Genomic DNA, 14,235 nt, shown 5'->3' on the forward strand with positions numbered 1-14,235 from the left:
CACCAAAAGCAACACAAAGAAAATGCATCGGCGTCAGCATTATTAGTCTCACAACCGCTGTTAAATGGTAGAAAAGAATCTGTTACTTTAAGAAAATAAATGTTGAAATATTTTTTATTTTTGGGCTGATAAAAGATAAATAAAAACAGTAAAGAAAAATACACAGAACTTGTTTTATTTTTTATTTTTGCGTTTAAATAAAATATAATTAGAATTTATTTCTTGGTAAAAATGAACCTAAATTGCACAGTTAAGTAAAAAAGAGCAAAAATAAAGACATGAAAATATTTTTTTTTTGGCATTGGAGAACAGAACATGGGTTAAAATCGTGAGAAATGAACCGCTTTTTGCCTTTTTTTAGTCTTTAAACTGTTTTGTCCTTAACGGTTTTGCTGCAAGCACATAAAGAAAAAAATGTCATGACTTCTATTTTAAATAAATAAAACCTCTAAGTGAACGCTCTGTTACCTTTTTCCAAATTTGATCACACAGTAAAAATATATTAAAATAAAATATATGTATTTTTTAACACTTAGCACCATGGCACATGTGAACATAAGGAAAACATGGCATGGAGCAGAAAAATGTGAATATTTGAATTTAAAGACTCAAAAAATCTGATTAATGACTATCAAACTTCTGTTAATACTTTAAATGAAATGACTACAGTAAAGACAAACAAAAACGAACTAATAGAGGCATGGACGTAATTTTTTTTTGGGGGGTGGGGGACATGTCCCCCCCACTTTCTCCAAAGTCAAGTTTTCACCCCTGCACTTTTTACCAATACTTTATATTAAATTGGCACTGGTTGAGCTCTAGGACCAAGCAGAAAACAACCATTTGTGTTGAAGCCTGTTTCCCATTAGAACATACTGTAAAGACCCCCCCCCCCCCCACACACACACACACACACACGTGTCCCCCCCACTTCTAAAGTGAAAATTACGTCCATGAATAGAGGTCTTTTTAACTCCTGTTCCTGTTTTCTGCAGAGTCCTGGTTTTCTGTTCCTCCCAGGTGAGTTCAGTTAATGGCAAACAGCTTTCAGGTGAGATTCACTGAGAAGAAAGCAGGAGGGAAACTTTGAATTAAAACTCTGAATATGGGTGGGATAATCAGTGGATTTGATGAACCATGCGTAGAAACCTGTTCTCACTGTGAGTGCTGTCATCTGTGTGTAACTTAGTGTGTGTACCAAGGGGGTGGAGAGGCAAAACCAAGGAGAGATAACCTCCACCTTCTGTTTCAGCGAGACGCAAAGCTTCACGGCAGCAGCAGGATGAGGTCTGGCTGGATGAAAGTGTTTCTGACGGTCCTTGTGGTGGCTTTAGTCTCGTTATACCTCAGCTTCATAAGGACGGAGGTCCGCATCCATTCAGAGAAACTCCAGAGGGCCCACCACAATGAGTCCATCAGGGGAGAGGGAATGCTCCAGAGGATGGACAAGATGGAGCAAAACATCAACAAGCTGCGTGAGTCGGTGCTTTCTGAGACACACACGCTCACCCTTTGAAGGATTATTTAGCATTTTTGTAGGTCAAAGGATTTTAAACTGGACATATTTTCCTTCTTTCATAGATAAAAACCTCATTTTTAGCTGACTTTTAGAACAGACTTTATTAATCCCACGGTGGGGAAATCCACTCGATACAGCAGCACAGAGGAAAGGGAAAAGGAAAGATGATAAGATTGCAGATAAACACACAAAGGCAATAAGCTATTATTGTAACGTCCAACCACTAAAAACAACAAATAAAAAAGAAACCTGATTTTCCAGAACTATGCAGCATAAAGGACACAGACATACTATGTAAATCCAGTAATGGACAAGTACTGAACACATACTGAGTATTACATTGATGTAATTGTGCAACAGGATAATGCCAGTACCAGTTAAACTGAAGAGTTGTACACTTTCACTGCAGAGGGGATGAATGACCTACGGCAGCGTTCTGTTTTACATCTGGGACGCCTCAGTCCGCCTCTGAAGGAGCTGTCTTTGTAGATACTTTATGAAAAAAACATGCACAAATATTTTAAAGACTTACAAAACTTCACTTTTTTTCATTTATCGCATAATGTTTTTAAGGAGTGAACCTTTAATTTTATAAGGCATGTTCTGATTATTTAACTTTGAGAAAAACAAAATGCAGCAATCCTGATATTTTCCAAAAATGCTTTAAAAATAATCAAATGATTGGATTCAGTTGAGAAAAAGTTTAATTTCCCACAACATGACAGAGTGATTAAATAACTGCTGGTTATAAAAACACAGGTCTGTTAATTAGATCTCATGCTTTTTAAACTTTACTTTCACATTTAATTACTCTGTAATTACTTTTGATTCTGCTGTATGTCCTGATCGGATCAAAGGAAAAGCGATGCAGAACTCAGTCTTTTTTTATTTGCAGTCAGCTTGATGGAAAGACATGAAAAGAAGGAGAAAAAGGTAGAGCTGAAGAAGAAGAAAGTGGAGAGAAAGCTGTATCCAAACTCGAATCTGTTCCTCAAGTGGGGAGACGGCCTGTCGGAAGAGGAGCAGAAGGAGGCGGAGAGGTTGTTCCAGAAGTACGGCTACAACGGCTTCCTCAGCGACCGACTGCCGCTCAACAGAGAGATTCCTGACACCAGGCCTCCGAGGTGAGCTCCACATCCTGGTCCCTTGGGGAGTGAGACCGTCAGGCAACACCTTCCCCACATAAACAGAACAGAACTCCACCCTGCCTGAAGGGTTTGTGTGTCCATAATAAACAGGATTTAGTTGTTTCAGGAAGAACACGTAAGAATTATTATTGATTTAGATCAGTTTGGACTTCTGGAATCGGATCGTTTGTTTTCTTGTTTTGTGAAAAGGGTAAAAGGAGGAGGAGAGCAAATGACAGTTTTAGTAATAAAATATGGTTTAGTCCATCGACTGAGCAAATTTAGAAGCAGCCACCAGATTTGTTTATTTTTCTGTAACACTTTTCCTCAGTAGGGTCACAGGGAGCTGGTGTTTAACCCTTTGATGCATAATGGTCACTACAGTGGACAGGTACTAAAAATTGTTATTTATTTGTTTTTGCTATTAAGCACAGCTGTTGAAGACTTTATTGCATGTGAGCCCCTCCATTTGTACTTCAGTAAGCCAAGCCAACATATTTCATGCTCAGAATGCACACTGTCCACTGAGGTGGACATGTAATAAATAATTTGTAAATTATAAAATTTTACAAAAAATATTTGTTGAAATTTGTTTCATTCACACCTAAAGATGAATGAAAAAAATTGTTAAAAAAAGCATGGTTGAAGATTTCATAATTCATGCATCAAAGGGTTAACTCGAGCAGTCATTGGGCAACAGGCGGAGGGGACACCCTGCACAGGTCTCCTGTCCATCACAGAGACAAGTCACACACTCGCTCGCCCACATCTAGGGACAGTTTAGTCTCCAACCACCTGGCATCCATGTTTTTGGTCTGTGGGAGGAAACTGGAGTTAACCCTCATGCGTGAGGAGAACATGCCAACTCCACGCAGAAAGGCTGCAGCTGGGATTCAAACCTGCAATCCTCTCGCTGCGAGGTAACAGTGCTACTAACCCCACCACCATGAAGTCCAAGTTCTCATCAGTAAATGGTTAGAAAACACGTTCCCTTTCATTTTTTTAACACACAAGCTGTTTTATAGCATATTTAATAGTTGGATGAACATTTCCTTAATTTGTGGCATCTCCTCCCAGAGGAACCAGGAGGCCTCCTGGTCAGAATCATCTCAGCTGACTCTTTTTGGATGAGGAGCAGCAGATCTTCTGTGAGCTCGCTCCAGATCATGGATGCCCTCTCCTGATCTTTAAAGCTGGGCCTGAACACCTAATAGAGGAAGCTCATCACAGCTTCTATCTTGAATCTTTTTCTTTCAGCCGTGATTTAAATATTACAGTAGATGATCGCTGGAATGGAGATGACCAGTAAACTGAGAGCGTACGGTCACGTGTAAGGCTGTAAATGCTCTGGATGAGGCACAGACCCTCAACTTCATCCAACTTCTGCTGACCAGGATTTTTTTGAACAGTCTGCTTTACAAGAATCTTGACATTTTAACACAAGGTAAATGGGTGTATTTGTATGGCACCTTCTACAACCCCCCAAGCCGCTTCACATCACTCTCAGTCATCCATCCATTCACACGCTGGTGAGGATGATGTAACCACAGCTGCCCTGGGGCCCACTGACAGAGGCGAGGCCTGCTGGCGCCACCGGTCCCTCCGACCACCACCAACAGGCAAGCAGGTTAAGACCAGGAAGCGGGAGCACATCACTCCGGTTTTAAAATCACTGCACTGGCTCCCCGTATGTTTCAGGATCGATTTTAAGGTTCATTTAATGGTTTTTAAGTGTCTTAATGGTCTTGGGCCTTCTTATCTTTCAGAACTGCTTTTACTGTATAAACCCTCGCGGTCTCTGCGCTCCTCTGGCAGCCGTCTCCTAGTTATCCCTAAAGTGAAGACTCACACCCACGGCGAGGCGTCCTTCAAGTATTACGGCCCTCGCCTTTGGAACGGGCTGCCGGAGGACCTCAGGTCCGAAGGGAACATCCAGGCTTTTAAGAATAGGCTCAAGACCCACCTTTTTAGCTTAGTTTTTAACTGATCACTGTTTATCTATAAATACATATTTATCTCTTTTATTATTTTTATCATTTTACCTACATCTTAGTGTTTTTACATGATTATGTTTTCTTTTACTATCTTTATAATCACTTTTTATCAGTTACTTTTTATCATTATTAGCTTTTATTATTTTATATGTTATATATCTTAAATCCTCCAGTGTTTCCTCTGCGGAGCCCTCTGCCTTGGGGCCGGTGGTCAGGGGCGGCGGCGGCCGGGGCGCTCCTCGGGTAGTGCCCGGGCACTGGTGGGGGTTTCTGCCCTACGCCACTGGGCGTCATGGGCCGGTGTCTTGGCTGCTGCCGTGGATCTGTTGCTGCCAGGGCAGATGGCTCCGCTGATGATGATGTGTCGTTCATTACCTGACCCATCTGAACTCAGCCTATTGTTTCCTCTGGTGTTCACGAGTGTGTGTGTGTGTGTGTGTGTGTGTGTGCATGGACGAGTGTGCGGGTGATTGTATGTCCACTTTGGAAGTTGGGTGCGGGAGGGGAACTGTAATTTTTAATTGTTTTATACTTGGGGAGGGGGGCTGGGATGGGAATGTGGGATCTATGGGGCCATTTTAATCTGTAAAGCACTTTGAGTTGCATTTTTTGTATGAAAAGTGCTATATAAATAAAGTTGATTTGATTTGAAGTGTCTTGCCCAAGGACACGGCAGCAACATTAACTGGTCAGAGCTGGGATTGAACCTGCAACCTTCCAATTACTGGACAATCTGCTCCACCTCCTGAGCTACTGCTGTCCCACATGAACAAGCTGTGATCATTTTGTGTTTTTGTTCATCACAGATGTTCAGAGAAGACGTATCCAGAGGATCTTCCATCTCTCAGCGTTGTGCTGATCTACCTGGATGAAGCTCTGTCCATCATCAAGCGGGCCATCCGCAGCATCATCGACAAGACGCCCGCTCGGCTGCTGCTGGAAATCATCCTGGTGGACGATCACAGCACCAACAGTATGCTCAGCTTGCATGTTCGGATTAGCAAAAGTTTGTTTCTTCACTCTGATTAGTTTTCATCGGAATGTTCCGTGTTGTGGGATTTTGTTTAGAGACGTATTAAAGCAACAAGAAAACCGTCCTTGATTCAATCAAAAGGGTTTTATTTCAACATTCGCAGAGAATCTCTTCACAGCATCTCAGGAGCGTGTCCTCCTCAGTAGAGCCATCGCACTCTGCTGTCGGCCCCCCCCTTACCCCTCCCAAGGACATGGAAGAAGGGTTTTATGACAGTATGGAGACGTAATAAGAGAAAAGCCTTCATCAAATTCATCCAGTGCATTAACTCAGTTGAGCTTGCAGCGGAAAAGACCAAAGCAATCATTTTGTGCGAAAACGTTTTGAGTGGAAGTAGGGTGTGTGACTTCTCTTAACCCTGACTTGGTGTGTTGGCGTCTTTCCAAATCAAAAAAGTCCAGCATTTATTTTCCATTTGTTTTAGCTGAGAAGGGTGTCTACGTCTGATTAATAGAAATAAATCTGGACGTTTTCCCAAAAGCAACAGAAGAATCTGAACCAAAGCTTTTATTTTTAGCACACTTTCCTCCTTGTTTTGTTTTTTTCCAGAGGATTTAATGGAGAATCTGGATGAATACGTGGACTCCATCCATGAGGAGCGTCTAGGTCTGATAAAGAGGGTGCGGCACGCGGAGCAGCTCGGTCTCACCCAGGCCAGACTGTCGGGGTGGAACGCAGCTGCAGGAGATGTGGTGGCCATCTTGGACGCTCACATAGAAGTCCATGTGCAATGGTTGGTAGAGGATTCCCATAAAAGGAACTTGGCATTGAATGATGGTTTCCGTTAAACTCGTGTGTGTGTGTGTGTGTGTGTGTGTGTGTGTGTGTGTGTGTGTGTGTGTGTGTGTGTGTGTGTGTGTGTGTGTGTGTGTGTGTGTGTGTGTGTGTGTGTGTGTGTGTGTGTGTGTGTGTGTGTGTGTGTGTGTGTGTGTGTGTGTGTGTGTGTGTGTGTGTGTGTGTGTGTGTGTGTGTGTGTGTGTGTGTGTGTGTGTGTGTGTGTGTGTGTGTGTGTGTGTGTGTGTGTGTGTGTGTGTGTGCAGGGCAGAACCTCTGTTGGCTCGGATCAAAGAGGACCGCACCGTGATCCTGACTCCAGTTTTTGACAGGGTCAACTTTGATGACTTGACGTTGACTCCATATGCACCCAACGCCCATGGCTTTGACTGGGCAACGTGGTGCTTGTACGAGTCCTTCAGACCAGAGTGGTACGCTTTAAGGGACGAGTCGCAACCTGGCAAGTAAGAGTTTGATAAGAAGCAAATTTTTCCATCTCAAGAAAGTGTGTGTGTGTGTAAATGTTTCACCAGATTTTTCTGCACCAAATGATCTTGCAAGTATTTTTAAAGCCCTTTTTTCAAGATTGAACAGGTACTTAAATGTTAGCAGATGGATGTGGTCTGAGCGATGGGTCTGAGTCAGTAAAAAAATGGTAAACATTAAGTGTTTTGCCAAAACTAATAATTTTCAATAAATATTCTATTAAAATATGCTCCAAATAAAGTGTTTTTTTAAGTTAAAACCCTACATGAAGGCAGGTTAGCAAAAATGACACAATTTATTTAAACAAATCAAAATCCATGAAGCCTTTGTTGTCTTTTCTCTGATGGTCTCAACAGGAGTCCCTCCGTCATGGGGATTCTGGTCGCTGATCGCAAATTCTTTGGAGAGATTGGAAGTCTCGACAGTGGGATGAAAATATATGGAGGGGAAAATGTGGAGCTCGGCATCCGGGTAGGGCTTCTTGGACTTCGTTTTTATTTTTTTCAAAATAATTTGTTTTTACAGATTAACAATCATCTTTACAGACGTAGAGATCCTACCTTCTTGCTAAAACCCTTCAAAATCAGCACATATTAAAACCAATCGTTTAAAAAGTGATCCTGAGGGAACCCCCCTCCTCCAGAGAACCTGTCCGATCCCCCACAGAGCTCTAAAAGTGTTGTTGAAAAATATTGGTGGCTTTGCAACATTTAACCATAAAAGACAGGTCAAAAATACATGGGAGCAGGTCTGTTTCTCAATGTCAAGGCGCCTTGCTTACGAGGACACGGTCCTTCCTCGGTCAAAGAAAACTGTTAAATGGAACAGACTTCCATCACGTGACCGCGGCTTCCACGGCGGTCTCGTAATGTCACGCGACACAGGAGATAACGTTATATTTTACATGTATTAGTTTCAATATAAATATATAACAAGCCTTTTACTTTTTAAATCGTGTATATGTTTACTAAATAAAAAAATATGTGACTTACTACCCGCCAGCCACCGAAGCTGCAACTGCTAACTTCTTCGGATCTGAAAAAAACATTTTAAATTAGTTGACTTACTTTTTAACTTGAAAATTGTCCCCGAAGTAGCTGCCGGCTTCTGATCAGCCGTCTTTTTGAAAATACTGCGGTGTATTGTGGGTAATTTTTGACCAAGTCTAGGCTACAAGACACCTCCCGTGTGTCCTTGCTCAGCTAGCTTAACAGCTAACAAACGGAGAACACACGCCTCGGTAGAACATGGACATTGGAACCGACTGGAACACGTCTTGGCGGCTCCTGATGACGTATCTCCTAGGCAACCGGGGTGGGGCCAAGACATCAAGGCAAGGTTCCTTGGCATTGAGAAACACCCCAAGTCTCTAGATGATGCCATATTAGATGCCATGTTTCCCTATACGGGAGCCCATGAGGACTAAATGCATTATGCATGCATGACAAATGGTTACAAAACTTTCGCCATTTTAAAATGTTGTTTTACACATTTACCTCTTCACTTGTTGCCAGCGGTAAAAGGGAGTCTGATGTGCTTGTTGTTTTTTTTTAATAAAATTTTGCACTCCCCAACACAAAAATACTGCTTGCTTGCAACGATTTAGGTATCTACTGCCCCCTATCGCCAGACATGATACACACTGTCACTTTAAGCTGCACTCCACATCAGTCCAACTCTGTCCCAGCATCTTGTTCTTTCTTGTTAACCAGATTTCCAGTTTTGCATTTGCAAACAAAAAGTTGATTAGCAACAATGTCTGTTTCTTTTGAACATTGTACTTGGGACTAAAAACAAAGGCAGAGGTGGTAAAAACTTCTCTGAGCGCTAACCCAATGTTCTAGAACCCTAAACATCCCTGACAGCCTAGAGCATGACGCGATCAAACATGGACGCAGTTTTGACTTTAGAAGTAGAGGAGACACAACCGGCACGAGGACTGGGAGGGATCTTTACAGTAAGTATATGTGACGGTGTGAGCGTCCTGTCACTGTGACCTGATTGATCATGCGCCCTGGCTACTTGGCCCAAGGGATGTCCCTTTGGCTGACTGGTTAGCGTGAGATTGAATCCCACCCGGGCCCTCGTTTCTCCACCTTGCCACATATACAAAAAAAATATGTATAAATCTACAGCCTAGAGGCTCTTTTATGCAATGTCAGGATTGCAGAACTGTCAAGGACACAGGTGGCAGGAACGGCCAATGTAAAGATCTGGACAGTCCTCACTACACTGGACTACATAAACAACGCCACTGAGCTTCTGTTTGGGTGTTTTATCTTTAGGATGGACCAGTTCCTGTCTGAGGATGTTGTTGGGTTTATGGTTTACTGGGATCTTGGGTTTGGAGAAGATTCTTTAAGTTTCTTTGAGACTCCTGCCACGTATGGGATGATGGTGCTTTTGCGCCTTTTGTCCTTTTATATTTGCAGCTGTGGGTTATTTTCCTGACTTTGATGATTTCATGACTAGCATAAAATGTCAGTTATTAGGACTCTACACCATCGGGCTGAAAATACCCTAACCGGGCCTTTGTGAAATCTACAAAGAATGCCGTTTTTTTATGGATTTTATATTTGTCAGTTTTAGTATTTTAAATAATCTTATTTTTACAAATTTCTTTTTGCTTCACTAAACAGCAGCATTGTCTTAGTCATGATCTTTTATACAAACAAGTCTTCACGGTGGTATGAGCTCGGTGTTCCCCTTGATGTAAATAAATATCTGTGCACTAAATTTTTAACTGTTGATAAACCTCACTTTTATTTTTGTAGGTGTGGCTGTGTGGAGGGAGTATAGAAGTGATCCCTTGCTCTAAAATTGCTCACATCGAGCGATATAAAAAGCCTTATGCCTCGGACCTCATGGCCACGGTGAGGCGAAACGCCCTGAGGGTGGCAGAAATCTGGATGGATGACTATAAATACAACGTGGAAATTGCCTGGAACCTCCCAATAGGGGTATGATCTGATATGTTTCTATTAGTAACATGAGTTTCATCTTTTATCATCTAAAATAATCCGGTTAGGCCTCATGAAAGACTGAAGCTGCTGTCGTACCAGGTAATTATAGAAATAAAAAGAATCTCATGTGATTTTATTTTTCTTAACAGAATCATGGGATAGACACTGGAGATGTTTCAGAGAGAAGGAAGCTGAGAAAGAGGCTGAAGTGTAAGCCCTTCCAGTGGTATCTAGATAATATTTACCCCCTGCTGGAACCACTGAATAACCTACTTGGTTATGGCGGAGTAAGTTTTGATGATGTAAAGTTGAGGTGAAAAAGAATAATTTGGAAGCATGGCGGCTGTCTAAAACTGAGTCTTTATCCTAAACCCAGAAAACAAAACCAACTCAAGAATGAGAAGTTTAAATGTGTGGAAAACTCAGAAACTATTTAAATCTTATTTCTGATTATAATCAGAGTTCTTGATGCAGGCTGAACATCAAAATAGTCTCCTACACCTGTCTCCTATGTTAGCTTCTGATAGAAAATGGATGGTGAAGCTCTAGGATTAGAAAATCCTGACGGATCTACATCACACTGTCACTTAGCATTCATGGACTCACCCATCTTGACTTATGACGGGGAAGGCTGTTGTTGGTTTGGCATCCAGGAAACTGCAGAGAATGCCTTGGCTAGTAGAAGCTAACTGTTAGCATTAGCAACTCCACCACACAGCAGAACTCCTCCAGGCTTGTGTCGTTTGTGAAGATAAAACATCAACGTTGCAGAGCAAACAGTCAGTGGTAGAGTTGCGTTGCTGTTAGCCAATCAGAGGTGAGATGTCCAAATATCAAGAAATAAAACTCCAAATCCAACAGTTTGAAGCTCAGCTCTGCTGTGGCTCACTTCTAGTTCCTGAAAATGGTGCACCAGGGCTTTGGCATCAACTTTGGACTATTTACTTTTTTCTTTGTGTCAATAGAGGTACGCGAGTCCTTTATTTTAAAAAAAAGACATGTTTGAGTCTTCAGTGTATGGTGGACTGTCACGTTGTCCATTAGCATATGGAGATGGTTAAAAAGACATCCATAAATTCTATATGTTCATACATATAGTATGGCTTACCAGGCTAGTATACAATAATTCTACAACATGGCAAAACATTTTCAGGTGTGTTATTAGTAGAGATAAAACATCTCTGTTGCATTGTTTTGTCCAAGAAAGAAGAGTTGTTGCTGTTACCCAATCAGAGGCCACATGTTCAGATATTATATCAATGAGCATCACTCTTAATCATTACTTTTTCTGCGCCTCAAGGGTTTTTCTAGCGGAAAGAGTGTGAAATACCTGCAGGATGTTTACAGTAGCTAGCTAAATTTGGCTGCAGGACTTTATTTGAAACAAAGGAATCTTATGTTTCTAAAAACAGAATAGTATTAAAACGACAGAAAATCCTTCTAACTGACCCCAGTATCCAGTCTGTTTGGTCAGAAATAATTCTGTCTACAATGGCTTAGATATTAATTGTTCTCGACCTTTTTACATACAGGTCCTTCTCAAAAAAATTAGCATATTGTGATAAAGTTAATTATTGTCTGTAATGTACTGATAAACGTTAGACTTTCATATATATTAGTCATTACACACAATTATTGTATCTAATATTGATGATTTTGGCATACAGCTCATGAAAACCCAAAATTCCTATCTCAAAAAATTTGCATATTTCATCCGACCAATAAAAGTGTTTTTAATACAAAAAAGTTAATCTTCAAATAATTATGTTCAGTTATGCACTCAATATTTGGTCGGGAATCCTTTTGCAGAAATGACTGCTTCAATGCGGCGTGGCATGGAGGCAATCAGCCTGTGGCACTGCTGAGGTGTTTTGGAGGCCCAGGATGCTTCGATAGCGGCCTTAAGCTCATCCAGAGTGTTGGCTCTTGCGTCTCTCAACTTTCTCCTCACAATATCCCACAGATTCTTTATGGGGTTCAGGTCAGGAGAGTTGGCAGGCCAATTGAGCACAGTAATGCCATGGTCAGTAAACCATTTACCAGTGGTTTTGGCACTGTGAGCAGTTGCCAGGAAAAATGAAATCTTCACCTCCATAAAGCTTTTCAGCAGATGGAAGCACGAAGTGCTCCAAAATCTCCTGATAGCTAGCTGCATTGACCCTGCCCTTGATGAAACACAGTGGACCCACACCAGCAGCTGACATGGCACCCCAGACCATCACTGACTGTGGGTACTTGACACTGGACTTCAGGCATTTTGGCATTTCCCTCTGCCCAGTCTTCCAAACTCTGGCACCTTGATTTCCGAATGACGTGCAAAAACTTTGCTTTTGTTGGGTAATTTTATCAATCCAAGATTACCTTAGGGAAAGTTCAAAGCACAGGGGTTTATAGTAATCAATCGATCAACACCAATACCAATCACAATCAATTTAGACTTTGCAAAGTGGAGAGGAAAAGATGCACACCAAACAACGGGTCTCAGTTCACTCATCGGACCGGAAGTCCTCCGACAGTATTTATTAGCACACAAGGATTCACACAACAAATTTCACATTCCTTACTCTCAGGCGGGAAAGCTGTGAAGAGAGTCTAAACTCTAAAGCTCCAGGTGCACCCTAAATCAACAAAGCAATTTCTAGACCTTCTCAAGGGAGTTTTACTGATAAAGGTCAGTTCTGAGGCAAGGTCCATCCTCCTTCTAGGAACTAGTGGAGACTGGTATCTGTCAACAGGATGAAGATGTGTTTTAATAAGGCACCAGATGTTTAGCAGGCAAGACATTAATATTAGTTCAATAATAATATCAGTTTTTACTTAGCTTTCATCCAAAAAAAGTACTTTGGACCACTGAGCAAGTCCAGTGCTGCTTCTCTGTAGCCCAGGTCAGGCGCTTCTGCCGCTGTTGCTGGTTCAAAAGTGGCTTGACCTGGGGAATGCGGCACCTGTAGCCAATTTCCTGCACACGTCTGTACACGGTGGCTCTGGATGTTTCTACCCCAGACTCAGTCCACTGCTTCCGCAGGTACCCCAAGGTCTGGAATTGGTCCTTCTCCACAATCTTCCTCAGGGTCCGGTCACCTCTTCTCGTTGTGCAGCGTTTTCTGCCACACTTTTTCCTTCCCACAGAGGTGCCTTGATACAGCACTCTGGGAACAGCCTATTGGTTCAGAAATGTCTTTCTGTGTCTTACCCTCTTGCTTGAGGGTGTCAATGATGGCCTTCTGGACAGCAGTCAGGTCGGCAGTCCTACTCATGATTGCGGTTTTGAGTAACGGACCAGGCTGGGAGTTTTTAAAAGCCTCAGGAATCTTTTGCAGGTGTTTAGAGTAAATTAGTTGATTCAGATGATTAGGTTAATAGTTCGTTTAGAGAACCTTTGCACGATATGCTAATTTTTTGAGATAGGAATTTTGGGTTTTCATGAGCTGTATGCCAAAATCATCAATATTAGAAACAATAAAAGGCTTGAAATACTTAAGTTGTGTGTAATGAATCTAATATGTATGAAAGTTTAATATTTATCAGTACATTACAGAAAATAAAGAACTTTATCACAATATGCTAATTTTTTTGAGACGGACCAGTACTTCCAAAAATCTGAACCATCCCTTTAACATGATGTCTGCTTCTGTTTTAGCTGATAAATGATCAGCAGCCAGATCTCTGTGTGGATCAAGGTCCGACGTCTGATTACACTCCCATCCTATATGGATGCCACTTTTATTCCAGTCAGGTAAGCTCGGAGATCTGTAAACATCCTGTAGCGCTAATTATTGCTGACTTGTAATTGTGTGTCGTAGCACTGCTTTTATCGTACTGATGGAGCACTTTACATCGGTGGAATCAAATCTCACAAATACAACAGCAACAACTGTCTGGTGGACCCCAGTTTGGGATCCTTACCGGGATCTTACAGCTGCACAACGGCCCGGCAGATGAAATTCCACATGCTTTGGGATTTTAAACAGGTACGTTTTGTTTGGGAAAACATAAAGATGAGGATGGAGAAGATGAACTGAGTTTTGTTCTCAGGGAGGACCGATCCAGAACAGGGAAACAAAAAGGTGTTTGGAGATCGCGCCAGGTGAAGATGGCCATTTCAGTCTAGTAGTTCAGCAATGCAGCGGCCAGAGGTGGAACATCCAACACGTCATCGATGTTAAAGCACAAAAAACTCACATCCCGTCAGAACAAAAGCAGTAGCCCACAGTCGGGTCAGGAACATTTTCTTACCTGTCATTTTTCATATTTTGAAAAATAAAATGTTTTTTTCTGATAACTTTTACTTCTAATATGATTATGAGATCATCCAATACCATAATTTCTTTACTTTCTG

The 14,235-nt window shown here is 41.8% G+C and overlaps 1 protein-coding gene across 2 annotated transcripts; it reads left to right on the forward strand.

The window, feature by feature from the left end:
• The first annotated feature begins 1,058 nt into the window (after window positions 1–1,058).
• On the forward strand, window positions 1,059–14,178 carry LOC107386222 (probable polypeptide N-acetylgalactosaminyltransferase 8). Of its 2 annotated transcripts, XM_054739772.2 has the most exons (12): window positions 1,059–1,160; window positions 1,253–1,475; window positions 2,415–2,643; window positions 5,447–5,613; window positions 6,223–6,406; window positions 6,714–6,911; window positions 7,290–7,404; window positions 9,708–9,893; window positions 10,046–10,183; window positions 13,537–13,632; window positions 13,700–13,867; window positions 13,932–14,178. In XM_054739772.2, the coding sequence occupies exons 2-12, from the start codon at window positions 1,283–1,285 to the stop codon at window positions 14,100–14,102; spliced, it is 1,845 nt and encodes a 614-aa protein (XP_054595747.2). In that variant the 5' UTR covers window positions 1,059–1,160; window positions 1,253–1,282; the 3' UTR covers window positions 14,103–14,178. The 2 variants fall into 2 exon arrangements, with proteins under 2 accessions (XP_054595747.2, XP_070404383.1); XM_070548282.1 differs by having other exon boundaries at window positions 1,079–1,475.
• Window positions 14,179–14,235: the final 57 nt, after the last annotated feature.

The sequence above is a fragment of the Nothobranchius furzeri genome, chromosome 1, assembly GCF_043380555.1.
Source record: "Nothobranchius furzeri strain GRZ-AD chromosome 1, NfurGRZ-RIMD1, whole genome shotgun sequence".
Classification (NCBI taxonomy): domain Eukaryota; kingdom Metazoa; phylum Chordata; class Actinopteri; order Cyprinodontiformes; family Nothobranchiidae; genus Nothobranchius; species Nothobranchius furzeri.